The sequence below is a fragment of the Salvia splendens genome, chromosome 6, assembly GCF_004379255.2.
Source record: "Salvia splendens isolate huo1 chromosome 6, SspV2, whole genome shotgun sequence".
NCBI lineage: Eukaryota > Viridiplantae > Streptophyta > Magnoliopsida > Lamiales > Lamiaceae > Salvia > Salvia splendens.
In genome coordinates this window covers 15,203,411-15,231,006 of record NC_056037.1, presented here as the reverse complement: position 1 = coordinate 15,231,006, position 27,596 = coordinate 15,203,411, and the positions used below count along the sequence as shown (strand labels likewise).

Below are 27,596 nucleotides of genomic sequence, written 5' to 3'. Positions count from 1 at the left end.
AAAAAAAAAGGGGGGGAGGGGATGAAGAAACCGATCACCTACCTGTCGGAAACGGCGTCGGCCGCTGGAGATGAGGGTCTCGACGGCGACGGCGCTGGAAGGGAGGGGAGGGCTGATGGATACAATCCCCTCCGAGCTGAAACCTCGGCAAGAGCCGAGCATGGTCCCCGCCGAGTTGAAACCTCGGCAAGAGCCGAGCATGGTCCCCGCCGAGTTGAAACCTCGGCAAGAGCCGAGCATGGTCCCCGCCGAGCTGAAACCTCGGCAAGAGCCGAGCATGGTCCCCGCCGAGCTGAAACCTCGGCCAGAGCCGAGCATGGTCCCAGCCGAGCTACAACTTCGGCATGAGCCGAGCAGGGAGTAGGAAACGATTCCGGCAGACCTACAGCCTCGGAAAGAGCCGGTCAAGGAGCAGAGTGTAGCAAGGGAGGAAGTATCCATTGCGAAGACAGGGCCGGCGAGGAACGTGAAGCCTCCGAGCCGATTCGGCGACCTTGGGGCTGTAATGCATAGTGATTTGAGGTCCATTCCGAAATTAAAGTATTCCGGGCCTAAGAATGAAATGGTTAAGTAAGCTAAAATAAATAGTTGTGACCCAAATTGTTTTTTTTTTAGGAGTAATTAGTAAAGTATAGAATATCAAATTTTGGTTGGAATCTAACTAGCAAACGAACTAGTAATAAATAATGTAAGTTCAAATAATGTAAGTTTAGAAATTTCGTAGTAGTAGTAATAATAATATTAATAATGAAGTGCTATTAATTAAATTTCCCAATTTAATTAATATGCAAGTTTCTAAAATTTTCTAACGGTGAGCAAATGATAAAAGAAATAAAGTAGGGGCATGCATTCCTATAAGTATGTGAATTTCTCGAGTCTTATTAGTACGTTGTTTGTTTTCAAAAAGGTTATCTCCGCAAGTAAGGTCGGAGTAAGAATTCAAGATAAGAAAACTAAGCGATCAAGGTGAGCTTTCTTATACTAAAATACAAATTGTATTTTATGAAAACTTGAACACATGTTCGTGATTTTTAAAGATGTTGTCTTGCCATAAATGTTTTGTGTATGATGCCTATCTGTTTGGCTAAGGCCAAATGAATTATGAATGATGATATAAGTCGAATTCGGGTCCCAGTGAGGGTGGTGTCCCCGCTCGGACTAGTGTACACAAGCTCCCTCTGTCATGTTGGACAGAGCAGGTGACCGAGGAAGGTGGCCACCTTCCCGGCACATGCATGTAAGGTGACCGTGCGAGAACACCATCTCGACGGCACAAGGTGATCAGATATGGCTAAGTACAGGAAAAAGGGCCCAAAGTGAATATTTTTAGTAAGCTCGGGTCTTTTGAATAAAACCCCGAGGATTACTGCGATGATGGCTTGACAATATTTTCAAATGTATATTTGTAATTTTCGGCATTATGTTCACTGAGTACTTTTTGTACTCAGCCCTGCATATTTCTAAACGTGCAGGTTGAGTCGTGGAAAGGGGAAGGGATAAGTGCTGTGGAGAGCAATCTAGTAGATAACTATGAACAAAACTCTCGGAGGTTCATGTCTCCATACATGGACCGCGTTCTTTCGTTTCCGCTGTGCCGGTTAAGAGGCAGTGTCTATCTTACTCTTTACTCTGATAATCAGAACTTGTATGAACGGTCACTCGATTCTACATGATCGAGTGTATTTTGGTTATAAGTATTTCCGTATTTAAGTTATTATGTGCGTCTCGTTTTGCTTTGGCTTTAATTTCCCCTAAATTCTATCCCCGCTTCTTATAATCCCTCCTTAGTCGCGAATTCCACGGATTATGCTATCCTTAGCTAAATGCGGTCGTGACAGAGTGGTATCAGAGCGTTCTTTCTCGCTTTGAACCCGAGAATCTTTTTCATATAATCCTTGGTCTAGCATTGATTCGCTGGGCTTTTCGATTAACAAAAGAGACTCCCAGCACCTACCCCCAACACGCTCAACCAAAGCAACGGTAAGTGAGTATATTTTGTTTTAAAAGCAAGTGTGTATAATTTTTACTGACTTATGTATAGAAATTTTTTTTTTTTCCTTTTTGTATACATAGCCCTGACAGAACAGCAATTGTTAATTTGCCAACTCTTTCCTGAGCTGGGCAACAATACCAGAAACATTATAACAAGTAATTCGAACTATAGTGAACATGCATGATGGGACGTAGAAGTGACTTTTAGGACTGCTTCTAGTACCCAAATATAACATAGTTGGATACGACTCGTAGGAATGACCAAGCATCCGCATCACATCACGTTTACTTCTTTATGTTTTATATGCATATTTACGTACCGCGATACGAGGGGGGGGAGGCTGATCGATATAGGTTCTTTTGCAGATGGTCTATCCTACAGTCGAGGACATTCTCCTTGAGTACGTCACATTTGTGATACTCGTAGGAGAGGATCTTGGGATATCTCTAGCACAGTTTAGGTGGCTATGGGAGAGAGCGCACCCCTTTGGAGTGACTCACTATGACGGGATACAGCGACTTATCAGACTTCTACCCTCGGATTGGGTAGGCTTTGCCATCGATCGATCCCGTGATTATATATTTTCTGTAGCCCCTTTCTTCGACTCTTTTGGTGATTTTCCCGAGTTCATCGGGGAGATCCACTCGTGTTTTATCCTACATGGTCAGGCACCGAGGGGGCCATATATGCGGCCGGGCGATCTAGCCCCGGTAGGAGACCCCGGGGTCCCGCAGCCAGCAGACCTTCAGCCCGAGCCGGTCATTCAGCAGCCCGACCTGATTCTCCCACCTCTGCCCTCTCCACCGAGGCGTCGGACTCGCGGAGAGTTTGAGGCTGGACCATCTCGTTTTCCTTTGGGAGATGAGGAGGATCTCTACCTAGTCAGCCCTGACCCCGCACCGAGCCTAGAGGGAGTAGGGTCGGAAGGCACCGAGGCGAGAGAGTTACGAGCTGCAGCAGCCGAGAGGTGTAGGAGGGGCAAGGCCCCCGCCACTCTTTCAGACGGGGATGAGTCAGTTGAGCAGAAGATCATAGTAGGTACCAGTCGCCTACAGCCATTGCCCATTCCCTCTGAGGCATCTCCCGACGCATTGCCAGGAGCGACGAGTTGTACTATTCCGAGTCGCCACGAGCCTATATCACTAGAGCGTGGACCCGTCGCATGGGCTATACGCCATTGGGGAACTGTGACCAGTGGACCACATCCTCCGGGTAGCACTATTGAGTCAGCTATTCGCCTTGATGAGAGTTCGGACGAGGAGGAGCCAGAGGAAGGTGAGGAGGACCCGGGGACCGGTGCGAGTGCCACTGAGACATCAGCCTGATCGTTGACTAGATAGGGATGTCACCTTTGTATATATGTGTGTACTCCAGAAACGGATCCGTTATGAGACCGTTCTGGTTTATGTTTTGACTAGCTATAGTATTTTGACATCACAGAAACATTCATGTGAGTGTTCTGTGGCTTGACCTATTTTGACTAACATCTGTTTAGTAACAGATGTGATATTTTGCGACACCAAGAATGGTTGTACGAAAGTCCTCCGTGGAGGCAATTTTTCCCTGTACATAAACTTTATATGTATATATATACATGTTTTACTTTCTGTCTCTAGCAGAATTTGATAATGATTGTTTGAATAAATTGAAGTTCTCTACTCTCCTAATCTTTAAAATCTTTCCAACAATAGTAACTTATAAGGAAGTGTTTTATCAATAGAAAATGCCGCCAAGGATAGCTGGGCGACCCCGAGGAAGAGGAAGAGGACGTGGTAGAAGGCCGCACCCTGAGCCCGAAAGACAACACGTAAACCCTCCGCCACCATCTCCACCTCGATCACTTTCGCCTCCACTTGCCCCGACAGTGGACAGGACTGTCGTTAACACCTTTCTGAAAAAGAAGCCGCCAACGTTTGACGGAAAAGGCGACCCCACTGAAGCGGAATCGTGGATACGTGCGCTCGAGCGCCTGTTTGACTTACTGCAATGCACAGACGATGAGCGTTTGGTTTGTGCCTCACTCCAACTGACTGGGTCAGCAGATTATTGGTGGGAAGCCCGCAAAAAGATAATGACCCCGCAGCAGCTAGAGGACCTAACTTGGGATCAATTCAAGACAGGAATCTACGACAAATACATCCCCAAGAGCTATAAAAAGCAGAAGGAAACAGAGTTCTATAACTTGAAACAGGGACGAATGTCAGTGACAGAATATGATCGCACTTTCTTTGACCTGTCCAGGTACGGAGCTGATCAAGTGGATACGGATGAAAAGATGTCCGAGAAATTTTGTGCTGGCTTGAGGCACGAAATAAGAGTAGCATTGGCTAGCCGTGGCGGACTACCATATTCCGAAGCTCTAAAACTGGCCTTAGACATTGAAGCTGCATTGCCTAAAGAAAGACCTGCACCCAACCCTACAAATATGTCACTGCAGACCTCGTCCCAAGCCCCAAGGGACAAAAGGAAGTGGGAAGGAAACCAGAACCAGTGGGGACAAAAGAAGCCATGGCATGGACCACCCCGCCCACAAAACTTTGCAAGGCAGCCTATCTTTAAACCGACAGGAATCACTCAACCAAGGCCCAATCTTTGTCCCAAATGTAACAAGCCCCACAGCGGAATCTGCAGGGCCGGAGAAATGACTTGTTATACTTGTGGAAAGTATGGCCATATCGCCAGGAACTGTCAAAATGGACCTCAGAGAAGGAGTGCACCAGCTAACCAGCCAGCACAACGTCAACACCTGCGAGCTCTACATGCAGACACCCAGAACCACCAGGCCCCTCATCCACAACGACCGAGCCTCTCAACACAAGCTAGGGCATATGCATTGGGGCGAAACCAACAGAGCAACAACCATGGGAATCTGGCAGGTATGGGCACCCTACTGAACGTACCTATTGTCCTATTGTTTGATACTGGTGCTTCGCACTCCTTCATATCAACCTCGTGTGTAAGCACTTTAGAACTCACACCAGAACCAGCCGAACCTAGAGTAACGGTGTCCTCACCAGTAGGAGGAGTTATAGAAATCACACAAAAGTGCTCGAACCTAGAAATCACGCTCGGAGAACGTAAGGTTATTGCTAATAACTTGGGGGTCATGAAAATGGAAGATGTCGATATTATACTAGGGATGGAATGGTTGGCCAAGAACCACGCCACCATCAAGTGCAGTGAAAGACATATTTCCTTTCAAACTCCGGGAGAAGGGAAAGTTGAGCTCCATGGAATCACTATGAACAAGCGCAAATCCATAATTTCGGTCCTACAAGCAGCCGCGCTGGTGAAAAAAGGGTGTCCCGCCTACCTCGTCTACTTAAGCGAAGAACATAATGAAGAAAAGAAGATTGAGGATGTGGATATTGTACGTGAATTTCCAGACGTGTTTCCTGACACGCTGCCCGGGTTACCCCCAGACAGACGACTGGAATTCACCATCGATTTGGAACCAGGAGCCGCGCCAATTTCAAAGGCGCCATACCGAATGGCCCCAAAGGAACTGGGAGAACTGAAACTACAACTGCAAGAACTTTTAGACCTGGGTTTTATCAGACCCAGCGTGTCACCATGGGGAGCTCCTGTACTTTTTGTCAAGAAGAAGGATGGAACGTTGAGGATGTGCATAGACTACCGAGAATTGAACAAGGTGACACTCAAGAATAAATACCCATTGCCAAGGATAGATGATTTATTTGACCAGCTTAAGGGGGCCAGTATATTTTCTAAGATTGACTTAAGGTCCGGGTACCACCAATTGAAGATCCGGTCCGAAGATGTACCCAAGACAGCTTTTCGCACCAGGTACGGTCACTATGAGTTCGTAGTAATGCCTTTTGGATTGACCAATGCCCCTGCGGTGTTCATGGATTTGATGAATCGCATATTTCACCCATATCTCGACAAATTCGTCCTGGTCTTCATAGACGACGTCCTCATCTACTCGAGGAATAGATCGGAACACGCTGAGCATCTAAGAACTATCCTCGAAACGTTGAGGACCGAGAGACTCTATGCTAAATTCAGCAAGTGCGAGTTTTGGCTCAATGAGGTTAATTTTCTTGGACACATAGTAACGGCAGAAGGAATTCGGGTAGATCCAGCAAAGGTAGAGGCCGTACAAAACTGGAAATCACCAACCAACCCGAACGAAATTCGGAGTTTTCTAGGACTGGCTGGCTACTACAGAAGATTCATCGAAGGGTTCTCCAAGATTGCCAGGCCAATGACGCAACAACTCAAAAAGGGCATCAAGTTTGTGTGGACCCCTGAATGCGAAGCTAGCTTCCAACTGCTAAAAGAGAAATTAACCACCGCCCCCGTGTTAGCCGTGCCAGAACCAGGAACAAATTACGTGGTCTACACAGATGCTTCGAAAAATGGACTCGGATGCGTTCTAATGCAGAACGGGAAGGTGATAGCTTATGCGTCGAGACAACTCCGACCCCACGAACTGAACTACCCCACTCATGATCTGGAATTAGCAGCCGTAGTGCATGCACTGAAAATTTGGAGACACCACCTATATGGGGTTAGATGTGAGATTTTCACTGACCACAAGAGTCTAAAATACTTCTTCGAACAAAAGAATCTAAACATGCGGCAGAGGAGATGGCTCGAGCTGGTGAAGGATTACGATTGCAGCATAAACTACCATCCGGGCAAGGCAAATGTGGTAGCTGACGCACTGAGTCGAAAGTCCCAATCACAAGCTTGTCTAGCCACCAGGGAGGGAATACTGATACAAGAATTTGCCAAGATGAGGATAGAAATAATACAAGCACCGGAAACAGTGGAAGCTAAAATCGCAACTTTGGTGCTGCAACCCGACCTGAGAAAACGAATAGTTGACGCCCAAAGACACGACGAAGCTCTGGAGAAAATACGAATGAAAGTGCGAACCGGTGAGCAAAGCAATTATAGGGAAGAGGCGGACAATGCCCTCACTTTTGAAGGAAGACTGTGTGTACCAGCCAACCCGGACCTTAGGAATGAAATATTAATCGAGGCACATGACACTCCGTATACCGCCCATCCGGGAAGCACAAAAATGTACCAGGATCTAAAAAGAAAATTTTGGTGGGACGGCATGAAAAGAAGCATCGCAATGTTTGTCGAGAGATGTTTAACTTGCCAGCGAGTCAAGGCATTGCACCAACGACCTTACGGAAAATTACAACCCTTGGAAATTCCCCAGTGGAAATGGGAACATATCGCCATGGATTTCGTGACAGGCCTGCCCAGATCCAAGCGTGGAAATACTGCCATTTGGGTAATTGTTGATCGACTCACGAAAAGTGCTCATTTTATCCCTATTCCAATCACGTATGGATCTGAGAAACTAGCACAGTTATATGTACGGGAAATCGTGCGTCTGCATGGAGTACCTATGACAATCACGTCAGACCGAGACTCAAAGTTCACATCCAGATTCTGGCAAAGCATGCAAAAGGAAATGGGCACGCGATTAAACTTCAGCACCGCATTCCACCCCCAGACTGACGGGCAATCCGAAAGGACAATTCAAACTCTGGAAGATATGTTGAGGGCTGTCGTACTCGATAGAGGAGAAAACTGGGAATCCATCTTGCATCTGATAGAGTTTGCCTATAATAATAGTTATCAAGCCACCATCGACATGGCACCTTATGAGGCACTATATGGAAGAAAATGTCGGTCTCCACTCTATTGGGACGAAGTAGGGGAGAGAAAGGTATTAGGCCCAGAATCCGTGGCGGAGATGATTGAAATCGTGAGACGAATCCGGAGTCGAATCAAGGAAGCGCAAGACCGACAAAAATCCTACGCCGATGAGCGTCGAACGGATTTGAAATTTAACATCGGAGAGAAAGTCTTTTTGAAAGTATCTCCTTCCAAAGGGATAACCAGATTTGGACTCAGAGGAAAGCTGAAACCACGGTTTATTGGACCCTATGAAATTCTGGAAGAAGTGGGCCCGGTAGCATATCGTTTGGCATTACCACCCAATTTTTGTAATGTGCACCACGTATTCCACGTCTCCCAACTTCGGAGGTACGTGTTCGACCCGAAGCATGTCATTCGTCACGAGGAAATCGCTTTAGAACCTGACCTGAGCTACGAAGAAAAGCCGATAGAAATACTAGACCGAAAGGTGCAACAGCTTCGGAACAAGTCGATTACTACAGTGAAGGTTTTGTGGAAAAACCACGGACAGGAAGAAGCAACATGGGAGCTAGAAGAGAAAATGAAGGAGAAATATCCCGAGCTTTTTGTTTAAACACATCCTAAATTTCGGGACGAAATTTCTTTTAAGAGGGGTAGTATGTAACGACCCGCTAAGCCGATATTATTAGAAACAATATTATTAGCTAAATTACTTATATAAGTAACTTTTACTGCGATTAAATCCGAGCCCCGAGCTTGCGCCGTTTGTACCTACACCAAATGAAATGATCAAAAAAAAAAAAAAAAATATATATATATATATATATATATATATATAATAATTAATTAATATATTCTCTGATAGCTTATCCGAGAAGGGCATGACAATGCATTTAATGTTACTTGATGAGTAGTAAAAGTAATAAATGCTGCATTTATGAATGCATTAATGAAGTATGGAAAAAAAAAAATTCTCATTCTCTGACAAATGGTGAACTTTCTCTCCAAGAATAATTACCGCTTACGTGGCCATCTTTTATTGCCATCTTCTATAGATTAGTATATTTCCTCACTTTCTTTCACCAGAAAAACGTTACCATCACATATCCTAATCACCCCTTCCCAACCCCACTTAATTCCTTCACAAACCCCACATACTATTTCCTCTTCCTACTTCAATTCCACATCGGACAGAGCCTAAGGAGGAAGATTTACACATACTTGTAGAATCAAGTCACCAATCCAACACCACCTCTTTTTCCCCCACATAAAAGGTAATTCCAAGTTTTTTTTATGCATATACATCAGATTATAGTAAGAATGAAAATGGAAACATGCTAGGTAACCTTTATTTTCCACATATTACATCAGGGACTCCAAATTTCACCCAACACATACAAGTAGCATGCCAAAACCAGAATTTTTCCCCAAGCTATTGAATGATAGACATAACATAGGACTTTTAATGATGCTTTAGACAACACCAAAAAGCCTGTGACTCTTATAACAATTCTATGTAGACCTCTGAAATAAATATAGAAACTCATCTTGAACCAATCTGTAAATCTGCCGCGAGGAACTTCCGGCAGCGAGCTCGGCGCTCCGTCGTCAACAATGACAGCCCACGCTCCAAAAACGCATCCTTGCTTTCTTTCCATGAATCTAGAAATCTTGGAATGAAATTAACAAAGTCTATTATCACAAAGGTATTTAAAACCTAAATAAAAAAAAAAGGGGGGGAGGGGATGAAGAAACCGATCACCTACCTGTCGGAAACGGCGTCGGCCGCTGGAGATGAGGGTCTCGACGGCGACGGCGCTGGAAGGGAGGGGAGGGCTGATGGATACAATCCCCTCCGAGCTGAAACCTCGGCAAGAGCCGAGCATGGTCCCCGCCGAGTTGAAACCTCGGCAAGAGCCGAGCATGGTCCCCGCCGAGTTGAAACCTCGGCAAGAGCCGAGCATGGTCCCCGCCGAGCTGAAACCTCGGCAAGAGCCGAGCATGGTCCCCGCCGAGCTGAAACCTCGGCCAGAGCCGAGCATGGTCCCAGCCGAGCTACAACTTCGGCATGAGCCGAGCAGGGAGTAGGAAACGATTCCGGCAGACCTACAGCCTCGGAAAGAGCCGGTCAAGGAGCAGAGTGTAGCAAGGGAGGAAGTATCCATTGCGAAGACAGGGCCGGCGAGGAACGTGAAGCCTCCGAGCCGATTCGGCGACCTTGGGGCTGTAATGCATAGTGATTTGAGGTCCATTCCGAAATTAAAGTATTCCGGGCCTAAGAATGAAATGGTTAAGTAAGCTAAAATAAATAGTTGTGACCCAAATTGTTTTTTTTTTAGGAGTAATTAGTAAAGTATAGAATATCAAATTTTGGTTGGAATCTAACTAGCAAACGAACTAGTAATAAATAATGTAAGTTCAAATAATGTAAGTTTAGAAATTTCGTAGTAGTAGTAATAATAATATTAATAATGAAGTGCTATTAATTAAATTTCCCAATTTAATTAATATGCAAGTTTCTAAAATTTTCTAACGGTGAGCAAATGATAAAAGAAATAAAGTAGGGGCATGCATTCCTATAAGTATGTGAATTTCTCGAGTCTTATTAGTACGTTGTTTGTTTTCAAAAAGGTTATCTCCGCAAGTAAGGTCGGAGTAAGAATTCAAGATAAGAAAACTAAGCGATCAAGGTGAGCTTTCTTATACTAAAATACAAATTGTATTTTATGAAAACTTGAACACATGTTCGTGATTTTTAAAGATGTTGTCTTGCCATAAATGTTTTGTGTATGATGCCTATCTGTTTGGCTAAGGCCAAATGAATTATGAATGATGATATAAGTCGAATTCGGGTCCCAGTGAGGGTGGTGTCCCCGCTCGGACTAGTGTACACAAGCTCCCTCTGTCATGTTGGACAGAGCAGGTGACCGAGGAAGGTGGCCACCTTCCCGGCACATGCATGTAAGGTGACCGTGCGAGAACACCATCTCGACGGCACAAGGTGATCAGATATGGCTAAGTACAGGAAAAAGGGCCCAAAGTGAATATTTTTAGTAAGCTCGGGTCTTTTGAATAAAACCCCGAGGATTACTGCGATGATGGCTTGACAATATTTTCAAATGTATATTTGTAATTTTCGGCATTATGTTCACTGAGTACTTTTTGTACTCAGCCCTGCATATTTCTAAACGTGCAGGTTGAGTCGTGGAAAGGGGAAGGGATAAGTGCTGTGGAGAGCAATCTAGTAGATAACTATGAACAAAACTCTCGGAGGTTCATGTCTCCATACATGGACCGCGTTCTTTCGTTTCCGCTGTGCCGGTTAAGAGGCAGTGTCTATCTTACTCTTTACTCTGATAATCAGAACTTGTATGAACGGTCACTCGATTCTACATGATCGAGTGTATTTTGGTTATAAGTATTTCCGTATTTAAGTTATTATGTGCGTCTCGTTTTGCTTTGGCTTTAATTTCCCCTAAATTCTATCCCCGCTTCTTATAATCCCTCCTTAGTCGCGAATTCCCCGGATTATGCTATCCTTAGCTAAATGCGGTCGTGACAACATATTACGCAAATGAAAATTATTATAGTTAATTATGATCATAATTTTTAAAATCACATCATAGTGACTCAATTAGATAATAATTAATATAATAATAATAATATAAATACCTAAATATACATGGATCATGAAATTGGAAAAAAGAATATTCAAGGAAAAAGCCGATGTATAAGAAAGCATCTCAGTTATATCACTTTCTTACTTTTCAGGATTCTTATTACCATTTGTCATAATAAAACATTACTTAAAAATCTGAGATTACTTTTCGAACAAATCCAATTAATTAAAGCAAATTAATTAGAGTACAAAATTAAAATATGTAGGTGGCGAAAAGGCGGCGATTTAAGTAGAGAAAGACAGTGAGTTTGATTAGATGACAAGAGTAGGAAAAGGATGGAAAATGCTTACGTGGACCACCCTATCCACTATTTGTTTGTATTAGTTATTTTTTTACCAGGCCAGTTCGAAAAAGACGATCCGTTTGAAATTAATGTTACGTACCCCAATTCAATTGGTAACACTAACCTATGCAAGAGGTGTTTTAGTGAGAGGGAGATACATTGTTCCACCAGAAAAACACCTCTTCTTCCCCTTTTACCCTCTCTCTCCATCCCCTCCGCTGCTCGAAGCCCACCGTCGGCACACAGCAAATCCGGCATCGCCGAGAGGAAAACTCCATAAAGGTCGGTAAATCTAACCATTTTGTGGTTGCATATTACACTTTCGAGCTCCACGCTCCTCGTCGTCGGTAGATTTATTTACTTTTCCCCTTTTACCTCCTTCGCGAAACTCAGCTCTCTCACCCCCCGCAAATCCGCGTTCGCCGTAGAGGGAAACTTCGAATATGCCGGAAGGTAAGTAAAAGTAATAATTTCATGGTTGCTGGGAGGCAGTGGAGCTGGAAGGAGGGGATTGGATTAGTGGGGATTCTTCGACGACGGCGTTAGGAGGTGGGAGGAGTTCTTGCTGAAGGTCTAGTGAGAGTGAATCTATCGGCGGTTCGGAGATGGCTCCGGCAGCTGTGGAGGTGGTCACTGACGGAACCAACAAAGGGCAAGCCCCCACTCCAGGGGCGGCTTTGGCCGGTGCCGTCCGCCATTTCTACAGGTAGCATGCGCGGTGGGAGAATGGAAATAGAGCAGGAGAGAGTGTGAGAGAGAGGAAGGGGCAGAATAATACTCCATTGATTGGGATTTCCGTCAAAATAGAATAGGATTTTGATTATGATTTTAACACTAATAAAATTATTGATTTTACATAATATTCAATTTTTTATTTATATAATGATGAAGATAATAGTAGGGAAAAACGGTTTTATCAATAGTATGGGAGAAAAGTTTTATACTAGTATTTATTTTTTTATCAGTATTTCTTAAGAAGATTTGAAGAATTAGTAAATCACTATTGAAATTTTATTTAGTAGCGTGTATTCATTTCTTATATTTATAATTTATTAATATTATGTTTATATACAAATTAATATTTTAATAGTTTATTTTATAATATCTTTATGATTTATACTATGCATTTGTATTAATATAAAAATGTACTAATAAATTGAGGATAATAATTATATCATTTCCACACACAAAACATGTTTGCAAACCATATAACCAAACATTGGAAATGGAGGCATGTAGTAACTCAATTGAACGAACTAAACACACTTAAATGAAGATAGCAAACCCTTCAAAACTCTATGAGCTTCTCGTCTAAATCAAACGAACCCTAAAGAAACAGTAAATCAAAAGAACCGCACGACAATTGAAGCTCATAAATTATTGGAAAAAGCAACCCAGATCCCAACTCGCCTCTCTCTCTCTCTCCAACTGTCTATCTCCTTACCCAATCCAAGGAAATACTAATAGGATTTCTCAATCCAAGATTTTCTTTTTTACTTTTCGAATTCCCACTTAAAAATCCCATCTTTTCTTTTCTTATTTACAATTCTTTCATTCTTGATACTATCGCCATTCTCTGCTCACAATTTAACTGCAGTGCTTGCGAGTAAATAATCTGAAGAATAATTATTTGTTTATTGGCTTTGGCTGTAACAGAACAGGTTTGAATTTGATTTCTTACTTTCTTGATCATTTCTAACATGCACGAATTTCGGATTTTGTTTCTTGATGCTTGATGATGAAGATATTTCATAATTTTATATATCTATTGGTTGATCATAGTAAATTTTTAGTATTAGTATATTGATAGAATGAGTTGGTTGAAAAGGCTTATTTTTTGTTCAAGAATATGTGACCAGAAAGTGAGTGCATGATGATTGGCTGTTTTATTCAGTCCAAGTTTTATTTTATTTGCAATACTATCTTTTTTGGTTGAGGTCAATTATTGCACAACTTGATATTGAATTGAAGAATTAAAACTTTTTCTGGAGTTGCTGTGTTCTTCTAAGGTGGGAATAAATCCCAATTAGTAAAAGCATTCCCATTAATTTGATTATTGGATGCAGATTGTTGCAGTACTTGGCACAATTAAGGAGTTGAAAGGAGAGATCTTTAACAAAATGAGGACTCTTATTCGGGCCGTGAGGCAATTTAGGCTGGGTTGCAGGTCAAGAGGGAATATCCTATACGATGCCTCGTCTAGATCACGTGATTTTTGGTTCAGAATGGATCATCGTTCTATGTATAGCATGTCCCGTAGCATAAACGATTTTTGTCAAAGTAAATATACACACATGATCCACAGAGCTACTATATCAACTGATGTAGCTGCAATGACTCATGGAGGTTGTCTATCGTTTTTAAAGTATCGTGTAACTGAAATTTGGAAAATACAAGGCCAAGCGATTGATTTAAACTTATTTTATTTATCGAATTTAATGGCAGAACTAAATGGCAGAGGGCCGCTGCTAGAATACGGGCGTAGGATATCTGCTGGTGAACTTTTGGATGGAGATGCTTGCCAGGTTTGCTAGTTTTGTCTTGATTATCATTCCATGTCTGTTTTTTTTCCTTTTCTTTGAGGTTTACACAGTGTGTATGATTACAGCTTTTTTAGCAGATCGATATTCTTATGTGTATATAAAGCAATTTCATAGCTTGCTTGAACTAATGGATTGCATTGTGAATTGCTGGTTTAGTCAAATAGAATCTGATGTGCCTTTAGTTTATGGAAATGAAAAACTGAATTCACTCACTTAATGTTACTGCTTAAATTGCAAGAAGAATTTATGTATATTTATTAAGAAGAGGCAGTTCAGTTCATATAATTGCTCTTTTTATATGTCATGTTAAAATCCTTCTAACAGTTACAAAATTGAGTTCAGCTATCCTGATACTGGAGTTTTCATTTTGCGGAATTATGTGTGAATTGTGACTTTGCAGCTTAATACCCTGGGGGAGCTTCAAAGACTATACAACGAGCTTGTTGAAAAAGAAGAAGCTTGCCGATTGGATCGTTATGCTACTTCTGAGAAAGCTGCGAGGTAAATTTTCAGGTCCTTGTTTCTATGTAGCATGTAGTCTGTGTTTGGTAGTATCCATAATTACATTATCGGGTGTCATTATTTCCTTGCTTTTATATTGGTATAATTTTCTAATAAATCAATTCTGTGTATATGTACAGGAGTAGGTGGTTGTGGTCACGTTTTATACCTCAGTCTTCAGATGCACCTGTGAGAGGACTTTATCTATACGGAGGAGTGGGAACTGGAAAGACTATGTTGATGGACTTATTTTTTAATCAACTGTAAGGATCGAAGACAATCTTTGAAGTGATTTGGTTATCTTCACATTAGCCTGTGCTTACATTCCACTGTGTCATTAACTAATTCAAGTTCTCTGCTGCTCCATACATTCCTTCTAAATGTTCCAGTCCTTCCAATTGGAGGAAGAAGAGGATCCATTTCCATGACTTCATGCTAAATGTTCACAGCCGTTTACAAGTATGATTTGTTTCTTAGATTTCTTTCTCACTTCCTTTTTATAAAGTTGTCTGGATGGTCTACAAACGTTTCATTGTGTTTTCGTCACGCTACATAAAGTTGTCTGAAAATAGGAAAAGATAGTTTTGGAGAAAAAATCGGGCATCATATTTCATCCGTGAAGAAGCTTATTTAGGGCTTCTGAGGCCTTTTCCTTCATTACTTGGCATAAGATGGAGTTCATTTCTACTTCTATCTGATAAGAACACTGTAGTTGGCATTTCTTTGTATTCGTAGAGTGGGATTATGTCGGGATTCGGGACTTCAATGCGTCAGATACATTTGTGATGACAAAGCAAGGTCAACATTTGATCTTATTTTGAGTAAATAACAAATGTTAGGAACCATTTTAATTAGCGTTAAGTCATTGACATTAGTCACGGGGGAAGGTTCAAACATATGCATGTGATATTATCCTATCCGAGTAGAATTTTAAGGTCATGGTGAAATTTAATTGCAGAAGCACAAAGGAGTCTCAGATCCCTTAGAAGTTGTTGCTGGAGAGCTATCCGATGAAGCAATCTTGTTATGCCTTGATGAATTTATGGTAAGTTTAACTGGCAAAGTAATTTAATGTTCTGCCTGCACCATATCATTGCCATGTTCAGCTCTATCTTCCAGCTGTTTGTTTACATTTTGTGTATTGCTTAGGTGAATGATGTTGCTGATGCCTTAATTCTCAATCGTCTATTTCGACATTTATTCAGCAATGGAGTTGTGAGTATCCAACTTTCCAATTCTACTTTTGTTATATGAAATTTTGAATAGACTTCTTATTCATTGCCTAATAAGTGGTAACCTGTGTTGTGATTCATGAATAGATTCTCGTTGCTACTTCAAACCGAGCTCCAGATAACCTCTATGAAGGGGGCTTGCAGAGGGATCTGTTTCTTCCATTTATTGCTACTTTGAAGGTACGTTTTCAATCTGACGTGATGATGGCTGGAGGGACGAGTCATGAATCTCTCTTTTCAAGACATTTTGAAACTATCGCTATGTGTTACTGTGTACTGAATCTCTTAATAACTTAGAATCTAATTCTGATGTAGGAAAAATGTGTAGCTCATCAAATTGGTTCCTCCGTGGACTATCGAAGAAGGACATCGGTAAAGCTTCCTCGTCTCTAATTACTGTCCATTGCAGTATTCAATTCAATGTATCCATCTTCTAATTTTTTGTTATTTTGCTGAACTTATTATTGCCTTTCCCGAATTCTAGGCAGAACAAGGTTTCTACTTTGTCGGAAAGCATTTGTCAGGCCGTCTCAAGAAAAGATTCTATCAGTTAATTGGTGAACACATAGCTTCTCCACAAGAGGTGGAAGTTGTCATGGGGAGAAAATTGCAGGTATAAAACTATCTTAGTCCAAAGATTTAAAAATTGTCGCAGCGGAGCGCATTAAATAGCTGTCAAAATTGGTCTTCCTGAGCTTTGTTAGGTCCCACTGGGCGCGGATGGCTGTGCTCTCTTCTCTTTTGAGGAACTCTGCCACAGACCTCTTGGAGCCGCAGACTATTTTGGGCTGTTTGGTAAGTCTCCCCTTCATTTTTCGCCCACTGAAACACGAGTCAGCTTGGTTCTCTCGTTACTAAGTAGTACTATTAATTTTCCTTCTTAGCAGAAAAATTCCATACGCTGGCACTGGATGGGGTGCCGATATTTGGGGCCTCCAATAGGACGGCAGCGTATCGGTTTGTGACTTTAGTTGATGTTAGTCCTTGAAACCCTTTTGTCCCGTTGGAAAGGTAATGTCGTTTGCAGGAAACATGATATGTTGTGGGTTATTTGAGCGACGTACAGGTTATGTACGAGAAGCGAGCTAGACTATTATGCAGCGCTGAGGGGACTGCATTCCAACTCTTGGAACGGATTGTAACAATAGCTGATGCTCAGCAAATGGCACCGAGGACCTCTTCGAGATCGAGGAAATCAGATGACTCCGACATTTGTGTGGACGACGAATTAGGTTTTGCTAAAGACCGCACCATTAGTAGGTAGTAAAGAAGGGCATTGTTTTCTTGTTATAAACTTGTCTGTGTTTCACTGTATTTGTATTTTCTAATTTAATTTGTTGGTTGATTTAGGTTAACAGAAATGAATAGCAGAGAGTACTTGGAGCAACATGCGGAAGCCTTGCTAGAAAAGCATAGCCACCTACAAGTCTTCTTGTAATAGAACTTTTTTAGATGACTTCTTTTTGCAATAATACCATGTCAAGAAATTGTCACGTGTTTATACAATTGTTCCTACTTCCATTTTATTACTATTTTATGTACTCCATATAGTAGGATACTCCTTTTGTCCAAAAAAAAAATAGATTAGTTTTTCCTTTTTGGACCTTCTACCAAAATTAGACTAATTCTAAAAATAAAAAGTTTTAAACCAATACTAACCACAATCTACTAATACTACTTCCAGTTCCACCACATTTTCTCTCCCTCTCTCTTCCTTTATCAATTACTCATTAAAACCTGGGTCATTTGCAACTTTGTCTATTTCTTTTTGGACGAATGGAGAATTACAATAATACTGTTTTTTTTCATGACGATTGTAATACTACGGGAACGATTAATGGCTTGAGATTGGTTCGTAGTTCCTATACACGAGTGTATGGGCAGGTCTTAGGTTAATAAAACATACAATTGGCGTTGTTCGTATCCGTTCTGTTTCATCGACTCATTAGACAAGTCTTCGTGACAGGGGTTAATACTTAATAGTGTATCATTATATATGAAAAGTAAAGTATAATCTAAAATGAATTTAGGAAGAATTATGGGATGCAAAGAGTTATAATGGCAAAAAGTGTTTAATATAGTATAGGTTAGATTTATAAAAACAAGTGATATATATAGGCGCAGTTGTGCATGCAACGTGTGAAGTTGAGCAATAGTTTAGGTGTAGAGTTGGCCAATTCCTTCCTTCCATCCATAGCAGAGCAGAAACAACAAGCTTCTTCTCTCTCATTTTGCACATCTTTTCTTTCATCTCTACCTTCCTTTGTTCTCTCTACTCTTCAGGTACATATTTGCTTCGTTGCTACTCAACGCGTTTTATAAGAATCTCCAAAATTTCTTAGTTCATGCGATCGATGACATTAAAATGCTGGCCATCGTGATGATTTTCACTCGTATGCACGCACCATGGTTTGTGTTTGTTGTTTATGTGCGTGAGTGTGGTGGAGTTGAATTTGCAGAGGATTCATGTCAATTTCGTTTTCGACATTGGAAAATATATTCTTCATCGATGGATAAATTTAGCTAGTGATGACGAACGTACATATTAATGTCTGAAGAAATGTGTGCCTTCTTTAATTTGTTCTTGCTGATTAGGCTGTTTGGTTCCCTCTAATTTCGGTTGTTCATCAAAATGGCTGCCGGGACGAATGGCCAGCAAAGTTTTAGGAATGCGATTAAATCTATTATACAGGAAACGACATCAGTCCATAGTCAATATAAGGTGATATCTTGGTATAAATCTCATCTTGAGATTTCAGAAAGTTACAACATCACATAATGTTGATTGTTTCAGAACATAAAAGTCACCATCATTAAAGCCACAAACCACCTCGAATTGTTGCCCAAAGAGAAGCATGTAAAAAGTGAGTCCAAATCTATTTTTCTTGAAATTCTTACCGGTGAAGTTGTGTTATTCAGCTTCATTCACTTATTGCATTCTCTATAAACATTTTTTTTATAATGAAACAAAGTAAAAGTAATAGAGGCGCGTCTTCTCCATTTTATCAGCTCTTTTAGCTGCCGTTTCTGGTCCAAGACCTCGAGCTGATGTTGGTTAATGTATCCAAGCACTTAAAATGCGTCTTACACAGGCCGAGTCTTGGGTGGTAAGCTCCCCAACCTCATGTTTTCTAACATCTTAGTTCTACAATTGATTGTGTTTCTAGGCTTACTACGTTTTCATTGCAGATTAGGTTGTTTCCATAACTGATTTTCCCTGAAGAAGATTTGTTTCGTTTTCAGGTTGCGCAAAAAACTTTGATTGTTGTACACTGCGCACTGAGGGGAGGTCGATCAATCATTTCTCGAGGAACTAAGTTTCCATATCCAACACAGAGGCCGCATGTTTAATTTGTTACATTTCAAGGATAACTCAACCCCCTCTGGTATTCCCCATTTCCTTATTCTTCAAGTTGGCAGTCACTTCAACAACTCTGCATAAATGAACATTCGATGGCTTCTGTTTTCAAGCACGAGACTGTTCCTCTTGGATCCGTACATATTCAATATACATTGAGGAGTATCTGAAATGCTTCCGTGTCCTAAAATACAACTTCTATAGTGATCATACGGTGGGTAATTCATCTACGGTTGTTAATTACATAGCTATCCAAGACTAATATATATATCTTGCGCTTCACCTGTCGTGATCATTTACAGAGAATAAAGAATCTTGACACTCCTGCCTTGCTTGAGCTACCTGCTTTACAACAGCTTCTTCTTCGCCTTCTCAGTTGCAAGGTATATATCGATAAACAGTTATGTGTAAATAAGAACATCTTCGCGTTTCAAGTACTTTTCTATACATACAAACAGAAAATCGATCAATTGATGATTGTAAGCTATGAGATATGTTCATTGTCTGCAGCCATTTTGTTAAGAACAGAATTGAAAGGAAAACAATTGTAGAAATTCTTTATTCAATCGGCAGTGCCGCCCAAGCCCCAGGCTTTCCCTTGATACAATATATGTCCCTTTCAATCATAATCTCCTAACTATTAATAGGGAAATAATCATAATAACCGACTTTCCCCCCCAACAGGCGCATCATAACCGCCCCTTATTCTATTTACAAGATACACACTCCTATTTACAAAATACACACTATTTACAATATTTATACTAATTACACAGCCCACGAATGTAGACTCAATCCCGATCCTCACGCTTCTTCCTCCTTTGATACACTATCAAGGGCTTTCCCTGGTTGTCACCCTTTCGCTTCATATCAATTCCATCCCCCTTAGAATCGACCTTGTCCTCAAGGTCAAAATCTGGAAATTGCCCCATAAAATGTTGCAAGTCGATCCAAGTAGCCCCATCTTCACCCTCACCTTTCCATTTCACCAATAGTTGCTCAACTTCACGTTCCCCCATTGGAATCACCCGCAATGCCAAGATTTGTTCTGGCTCGAGCATTGGCAAGACCGGCAGTTCTATAGATTCCGGAAATTCAGTTGTAACTTCATGATTTCCCACCACCTTCTTTAGTTGAGAGATATGAAACACCGGATGTACCTTGCTGCCTTCCGGAAGGCGCAGCTTGTATGCTCTGCTCCCAACCCGAGCAAGAATTTCGAAAGGCCCATAAAACTTAGCCGACAGCTTATGATCCTTACCATCCCGCAACGAGGCTCGCCGAAACGGTCGGACCTTCAGAAACACCTTATCACCAATCATAAACTCTACGTCTCGACGGTGCTTGTTGGCCTCAATGCTCATCTCCTGCTGTGCTTGCATTAGATTTCCCCGAAGTCGCTGCAAAACTTCATCTCGGCTGGCCAAAGTTTCAACCACTGCCGGCATTTTACACTCCCCGGGCAGAAAACGGCGAAGAGTTGGAGCCGGCCGACCATATACCACCTCGAAGGGAGTCATTCGCGCCGCGGTTTGGTATGAAGTATTGTACCAAAATTCTGCCCATGCCAACCATCTCACCCATTGCTTGGGCTGCTCGCTAGTGAAACAACGGAGGTATGTCTCCAACACCCGATTCGTCACCTCCGTTTGACCATCCGTTTCAGGATGGTAGGCTGTAGAGAACTTGAGGCGAGTACCGGACTGCGCGAATAATTCTTTCCAAAAAACACTTATGAACATGGAATCACGATCGCTAACAATGGAGTTGGGAATTCCATGCAAGCGGACCACTTCTTTCATGAAGATTTCCGCCACCGAGCGAGCAGTGATCGGAGGCTTTAATGGTAATAAATGAGCATACTTAGATAACCTATCAACCACCACCAATATCACAGAAAATCCTTTCGACTTAGGCAAGCATGTGATGAAATCCATAGAAATATCTTCCCAAATTTGTTGCGGAATAGGCAACGGCTGTAGCAACCCGGCTGGCGACATTGCCTCGTATTTCATCTTTTGACAAATCAAACATTTAGCAACATATTCTTTAACAGTACGGAACATACCTTTCCAATAAACGTTGGTTGCGATCCGTCGATATGTTCGCAATACTCCTGCGTGTCCCCCAGACGGGGTATCATGGAACTCATGAAGAAGTTCGGGAATCCATCGCGATGCTGCCGGTAGTGTGATGCGATCGTGAAAGAATAATTTCGTTCCCACCAACCGAAAACCCGGTCTACTGTCCGGCTGCCGCTGAATTGATTCGATGATGGCCTTGAGATACTCGTCACTCCGTTGCTCGCTCTCGATCCCCTCGAAGCCCAGCCACTCCGCCTTACTTAATGCTGACAACTCGGCATCACCGTCCCGTCGTGATAGAGCGTCCGCCGCAGCATTAGAAATTCCAGTTTTATACTCAATATCAAAGTCATATCCCATCAACTTAGCAATCCAAACTTGCTGCGCGGGAGTAACAATCTTCTGATATAGCAAATGCTTCAAGCTCCGGTGATCGGTTCGCACCACAAACTTCCTTCCCAGTAGATAAGGTCGCCAATGCTGAACGGCTAAAGCGAGGCCCATCATTTCCCGTTCATACGCCGATTTTGTCAAGGTACGATCAGCCAAAGATTTGCTGAAATAGGCAATCGGTCGACGCTCTTGCATTAGTACCGCCCCTATGCCCGTTCCGGAAGCATCGCATTCAATAACAAAGGGGCGATCAAATTGGGGCAATGCCAACACCGGTGCCTCCGTAAGAGCCCTCTTTAAGCGACAGAAGCCCTCTTTCGCTTTAACAGTCCACTCAAAGCCTTTGGGAGCGTCTTTCTTTAATAACATCGTTAATGGCCTCGCAATTAAGCCATACTCCCTGACAAAACGGCGGTAGTACCCAGTCAAACCCAAGAATCCTCGTACCTCGCGTATACTCGAAGGTCTCGGCCACTCTAGCACAGCCTTAATTTTATCCGGATCCATTGCTACTCCATCCTTCGAAATTATGTGACCCAAGTATTCGACTTGCCGACAACCAAATGTACACTTCTTGTGATTTGCCAAAAACTGATTTTCTTGTAAAATCCAAAGCACAGTTTCCAAGTGCACTCGATGCTGCTCCCACGAACGGCTGTAGATGAGTATGTCGTCGAAGAAAACTAACATAAACTTACGCAAATAGGGCCTGAACATGTCATTCATAGTGGATTGGAAAGTCGCCGGTGCATTCGTGAGGCCGAAGGGCATGACCAAGAATTCATAGTGACCACTGTGAGTTCGGAATGCGGTTTTGGGTACGTCCTCGGATGCAACACGGATTTGGTGATATCCGGATCGAAGATCAATTTTGGAGAAAACGACCGCCCCAGCCAGCTCGTCAAGCATCTCTTGAATCACCGGAATGGGGTATTTATCCGGTACTGTCACCTTATTTAATTCTCGATAATCGACACAAAATCGCCAACTCCCGTCTTTCTTTTTAACCAACAATACTGGGCTTGAGAAGGCGCTCGAACTCGGTCTTATAATCCCTGCCAATAACATGTCCTTCACCAATCGTTCAATCTCGTCCTTCTGGTGATGCCCATAACGATACGGTCGCACAGAAACTGGTCGAGTACCATCTTCCAAGGTAATGCGATGGTCTGTCACTCGCTCAGGTGGTAAGGATTTCGGATCCCCAAATACTTCGTGAAATTGTTGCAGCACTTCTTGTACCCCTTCTTGCTCGTGTATTTCAGCGTCCCCCTTTTCTTCTAGTACTATCGCCCATACTTGTGCATCGCGAGAGTTGATTAATGATTTTAGTCCGATAGGTCCCCGGCACAATTGAGGATCGCCCCGCAGCTTGATGCAGCGACCTTCCTTTTCGAACTTCATTATCATTTTGTCGTAGTAGTGCTTCACCTCTCCCAAGGTCGAAAGCCATGTCATACCCAAGATCATATCTACACCACCTAGCGGAAACACAAAACAATCTAATAGGAACTGACATCCCGCCAATGTTACCTCAATTTTCCGGCATGCACCCTCCGCTTCTTGGCGTAAACCGTTTCCCAAGAGAACGCCAAATCGCTCCTCTCGATCGGGCTGTAGTTGCAGCCGGTCCACGAGTGCCCTTGATATAAAATTGTGGCTTGCTCCGCTATCTATAAGAACTATGATAGTGTGTTCTCCCAACTTTGCATGCAGGCGCATAGTCCGAGCGGTATCAATGCCCGCCATTGAATATAATGGCAACTCAACGTCTCCTTCGCCAGACTCTTCATGCTCCTCGTTCATCTCCTCAAGTCCCGTTGGCTGATAAAATTCATACTGCTGCAGGTCTATCTTCTCTCCTTCGGTGATCATTACTCGCAGCTGTTTGAGGCTACACTCATGCCCCGGAGAATAAGGTTTTCGACACCGGAAGCACAGCCCTTTAGCCTTTAATTCCGCCAATTCTTGCGAAGAGATCCTCGTAAAACGAGGTCGTTGTGGATGCTGCATCGCTTCACTGGCCCTTGACATAGAAGATTTCTCACCCGGACGTGAGTTACTACTAGTGAAATTCTGACTTGGCCTTCCTATCGAGTCAGTCCAAGCCATTGAACCGCTTCGACTCCAGCCGCTTCTCCTTGGCGTCGAATTATTCCAATTCAAACTTGTACGTCCTCCCCCCTGGATTGCCAAATTATCTTCTACATCACGTGCTAATTCCATTGCCGATTCCAGTTCAGTCGGCCTGAAAAGGCGTAGGAATCCTCGTATTGGATCCTTAAGACCCTTCATGAAATAGCCGAGATAATGAGCGTCGGTTAAGCCCGGTACTTGACTTGAGAGTTGAACAAACAAATTGACGTAATCCTCGACTCCCTTAATTTGTTTAATATCAGCCAATCTCTCAAATGCGTCCCCTTGGAAACGAGTATCGAACCGAGAAACCAATGCTTCCGAAAATTCCTTCCATGTGAGGGAGGGCTTACGAGAACGCAGCCAAGTCATCCAATACAAAGCCGGTCCCTCCATTGCCACCACCGCCGCTGCAACTCGGGATTCCGTCGCAGTTCCGGTTATCTCGAACTGTTGGTTGGCACGGGCTAGCCAACCGATGGGGTCCATTCCGTCGAACGACGGCAATTGCAAACCCCCTTTGTTCTTCCCCTGGTCGGGTTTCTCGCCCGTGTCGCTACCTTCCTCTGATTTGTTACCATCGTCGTTGTTGGACCCTCCTCCGCCGGAGTGAGATTCCGACTTAGTTTTGACGGCGACCGATAATTCGGTGAGGGTAGCAGTAATTATCTCCAGACTTTCTTTCATCGCTCTCTGATCTTCTCGAATCCCTTGCTGCTCTTTTTCCAACGCTTCCATCCTTTCCGTTTGCGATCTCGTCATTTTCAAGTGAGGACGGGATCCGGCAGGTCGGACCAATTGTTAAGAACAGAATTGAAAGGAAAACAATTGTAGAAATTCTTTATTCAATCGGCAGTGCCGCCCAAGCCCCAGGCTTTCCCTTGATACAATATATGTCCCTTTCAATCATAATCTCCTAACTATTAATAGGGAAATAATCATAATAACCGACTTTCCCCCCCAACAGGCGCATCATAACCGCCCCTTATTCTATTTACAAGATACACACTCCTATTTACAAAATACACACTATTTACAATATTTATACTAATTACACAGCCCACGAATGTAGACTCAATCCCGATCCTCACGCTTCTTCCTCCTTTGATACACTATCAAGGGCTTTCCCTGGTTGTCACCCTTTCGCTTCATATCACATTTGGAGCGGCTACATACAATTACATGATTCAATATTCCCTTTCAATGGTGAGAATTTATGAATTTCTATCAGAATAAACACTTACTATTGTTTTCATTTAAATGACATTACTAGTTAGTTCATTCTTGCCTTGTAATGTGCAGAGAGTGTGAGGCTCTATGTGGCAATGACAGATGGTGTACTCATTTTAGTTGACAAGGTTTGAAAGACCTTTCCATTTTCATGAATGTCAATATTGTATATCTCCACATCAATTAACACTAACAATATATAATGCTCTATAGTTTTTTGAGATGCAAGGTGGAGATGCTGTACCAGCGCTCGCTAAGTTTAGGTGTGTTTTTGACATATATTCTCATCTCAGATCAAAGAGCATATCCCGGTTGTTTCTCCAGGCGCAGAGATTGACAGACTTCTTCGAGATGTGCCGAAGCCTTGAATTTGGCCAAGATCAGAAGTATATCAAAATAGAACAGGTTGAAATCTCAAATTATCATCCATGTTACCTCATAATCTCACATGATTATATTCGTCAAACTACAGCCGCCTGCATCGTTTCTCACGGCTATGGAAGAGTACATACGGGATGCTCCACAACCAATAATGCTTCCTTGGACATCGGTATGTATAACAAATATATAGACTACATATGTATATGACTGCGAGTCGCCTCTGAAATAGAATTTTTTTCTGTACTGTTAGAATGACGATGGATGTGTTATTCCAAAACTGAGAGCTATTCCTGATCCTAAGAAAGCCAATTCCGAAGAAGGATCAGAGTCATCTGACCAATGCAAGGAGGAGGCTGCCAAACCCGAGAAGGTGGCTCCACCACCTCCTCTGATACCTGATCTTCTGGTACAAACATCTCACTAATTAGCTTTTGAGTCAAGTTAAGGCCATGTTTCGCGTGATAACATTTTACGATGATTCTCAGAGCTGGGACGAGCCAAGTGAAGAAGGACCACCCGAATCAATGGCTAAGCCAGGTGATTCTTGTAGTCTCTCTACAATACACATATTTGTAGACACTAAACAAGCATATATGACTATGCTATTTGATAAACCGTAGAAGAGTCTTCCAACGCCAAAGTAGACTCGCAAGCCTTAACCGGCTGGGAGCTTGCAATAGCTACACCACAAACTATAGGTTCAGCTCCATCCACACTCTGCAAGGTGAATGATTACTATCTCTATTCTCGCCTTATCCGAGCTTTCCCTCTCTAATTTGACTTGAACATGTACAGGGGAGGCATGGTGAACAGATCGGTCCTGTACAGCTTATACGAAACATCGGTAACAAAACAAGCAACGAGTGCAAATGGAGCTTCATTCCATACACCTAAAGCTCCTTCTTGGAATCCTTTTGAAGCTGATGATTACGTTCACGATTCGAACATTTTCTACAGCGGTTGTAATTATAATCGCAACATGTTGTACTATCCAAGCCTCGCATTGCAGCCAGCAGGATTCATTCAGCAACACAACAGTTACGGGCAGGCCATCGTTCCTCAACAGCAGCAAGTACTCGCGGAGCAAAACTACCAGCAGCGGAATATGCAGACAGTGTTGAAATTTGGTAAAATATTTGCCATCCCACATCGGTGGGGAGTAGATAGTTTGGGGGTGTGGCTTCCTATAAAAGGAGCTCACCCCATTTTGTAATTCATCCCAAATTTGTATTCTCTTCTCCGTCTAAATATAACGGGCTTTACAGAGGGTGCTCGGAGACGTAGACAATTTGGCCGAACTCCGTTATCAAAGTTTCGGGTGTGTTCTTTCTTTATTGTCTATTTTGTTCCGCATTTATTTTTGGGTTTATTTTCTGTTGGGATATTGTATTCAATATTATTTGCGGGTTTGGTAGTAGTGTTTTGTACGGTTCTTTTGAGTGTTTTTATATTGTGTTAAAAATACACCGACTGATAAATTCTGTTAGAAATCTGGTATTTAAGAGGGACAGTGTCCCCGCCAGTCTTTTCAAAGAATTTATTTGGAGAAATAGTTTTATCGAGTAGACCCCATTGGGTTAACTCTGAAATTACTGAATCGGTTCATTTCACTATTTGAGAGAAAATTACTCGGTTTTCTCAACAAGTGGTATTAGAGCCAAGGTTCGTCCTTGGTTCTATTTGTTTGTAATATTGAATACTTTATTTTGAGTCTGTAATGGCGGGTAATGATCAAGAAAACAAGGCTAGTTCTTCGTCATCGTGGTCGAGGTTTCCACTGTCAAATATGAAATTGACGGTGGAGATATTTGATGGTACTGACCATTTTGGTATGTGGCAGGGGGAGGTTCTAGACTCTCTTTTCCAGCAAGGTCTTGATATTGCCATTGAAGAAAAGAAACCAGAAGATATAAATGATAAAGATTGGAGTACCATAAATCGGTTAGCTTGTGGAACAATTCGGTCGTATCTGTCCAGGGAGCAGAAGTATGCTGTCAAGAATGAGACTTCTCCACATAGATTGTGGAAGACAATGGAGGACAAATTTCTGAAGAAGAGTGGTCAGAATAAGCTCCTTATGAAGAAAAGGTTGTTCCGATTTGAATACCGACCAGGTACCACTATGAATGAACA

General features: G+C 42.4%; 2 protein-coding genes and 1 pseudogene across 3 annotated transcripts; all 3 read left to right on the top strand.

Moving 5' to 3' along the window:
* The first annotated feature begins 3,716 nt into the window (after positions 1-3,716).
* Positions 3,717-11,039, top strand: LOC121808856. Its single transcript, XM_042209426.1, has 4 exons — positions 3,717-5,541; positions 5,773-6,668; positions 7,449-8,168; positions 10,839-11,039. The coding sequence occupies exons 1-4, from the start codon at positions 3,717-3,719 to the stop codon at positions 11,037-11,039; spliced, it is 3,642 nt and encodes a 1,213-aa protein (XP_042065360.1).
* A 1,877-nt stretch (positions 11,040-12,916) lies between these two features.
* LOC121809377 (AFG1-like ATPase) lies at positions 12,917-17,413 on the top strand. Of its 2 annotated transcripts, none has more exons than XM_042209959.1 (15): positions 12,917-13,266; positions 13,672-13,951; positions 14,051-14,130; positions 14,549-14,649; positions 14,790-14,912; positions 15,039-15,108; positions 15,608-15,694; positions 15,799-15,864; positions 15,969-16,061; positions 16,197-16,253; positions 16,366-16,494; positions 16,586-16,676; positions 16,766-16,857; positions 16,948-17,141; positions 17,232-17,413. In XM_042209959.1, exons 2-15 carry the CDS (start codon positions 13,726-13,728, stop codon positions 17,317-17,319), a joined length of 1,497 nt encoding a protein of 498 aa, XP_042065893.1. In that variant the 5' UTR covers positions 12,917-13,266; positions 13,672-13,725; the 3' UTR covers positions 17,320-17,413. The 2 variants fall into 2 exon arrangements, with proteins under 2 accessions (XP_042065893.1, XP_042065894.1); XM_042209960.1 differs by having other exon boundaries at positions 12,919-13,266; positions 16,769-16,857.
* A 1,100-nt stretch (positions 17,414-18,513) lies between these two features.
* LOC121808855 lies at positions 18,514-26,357 on the top strand (annotated as a pseudogene).
* The last annotated feature ends 1,239 nt before the right edge of the window (positions 26,358-27,596 follow it).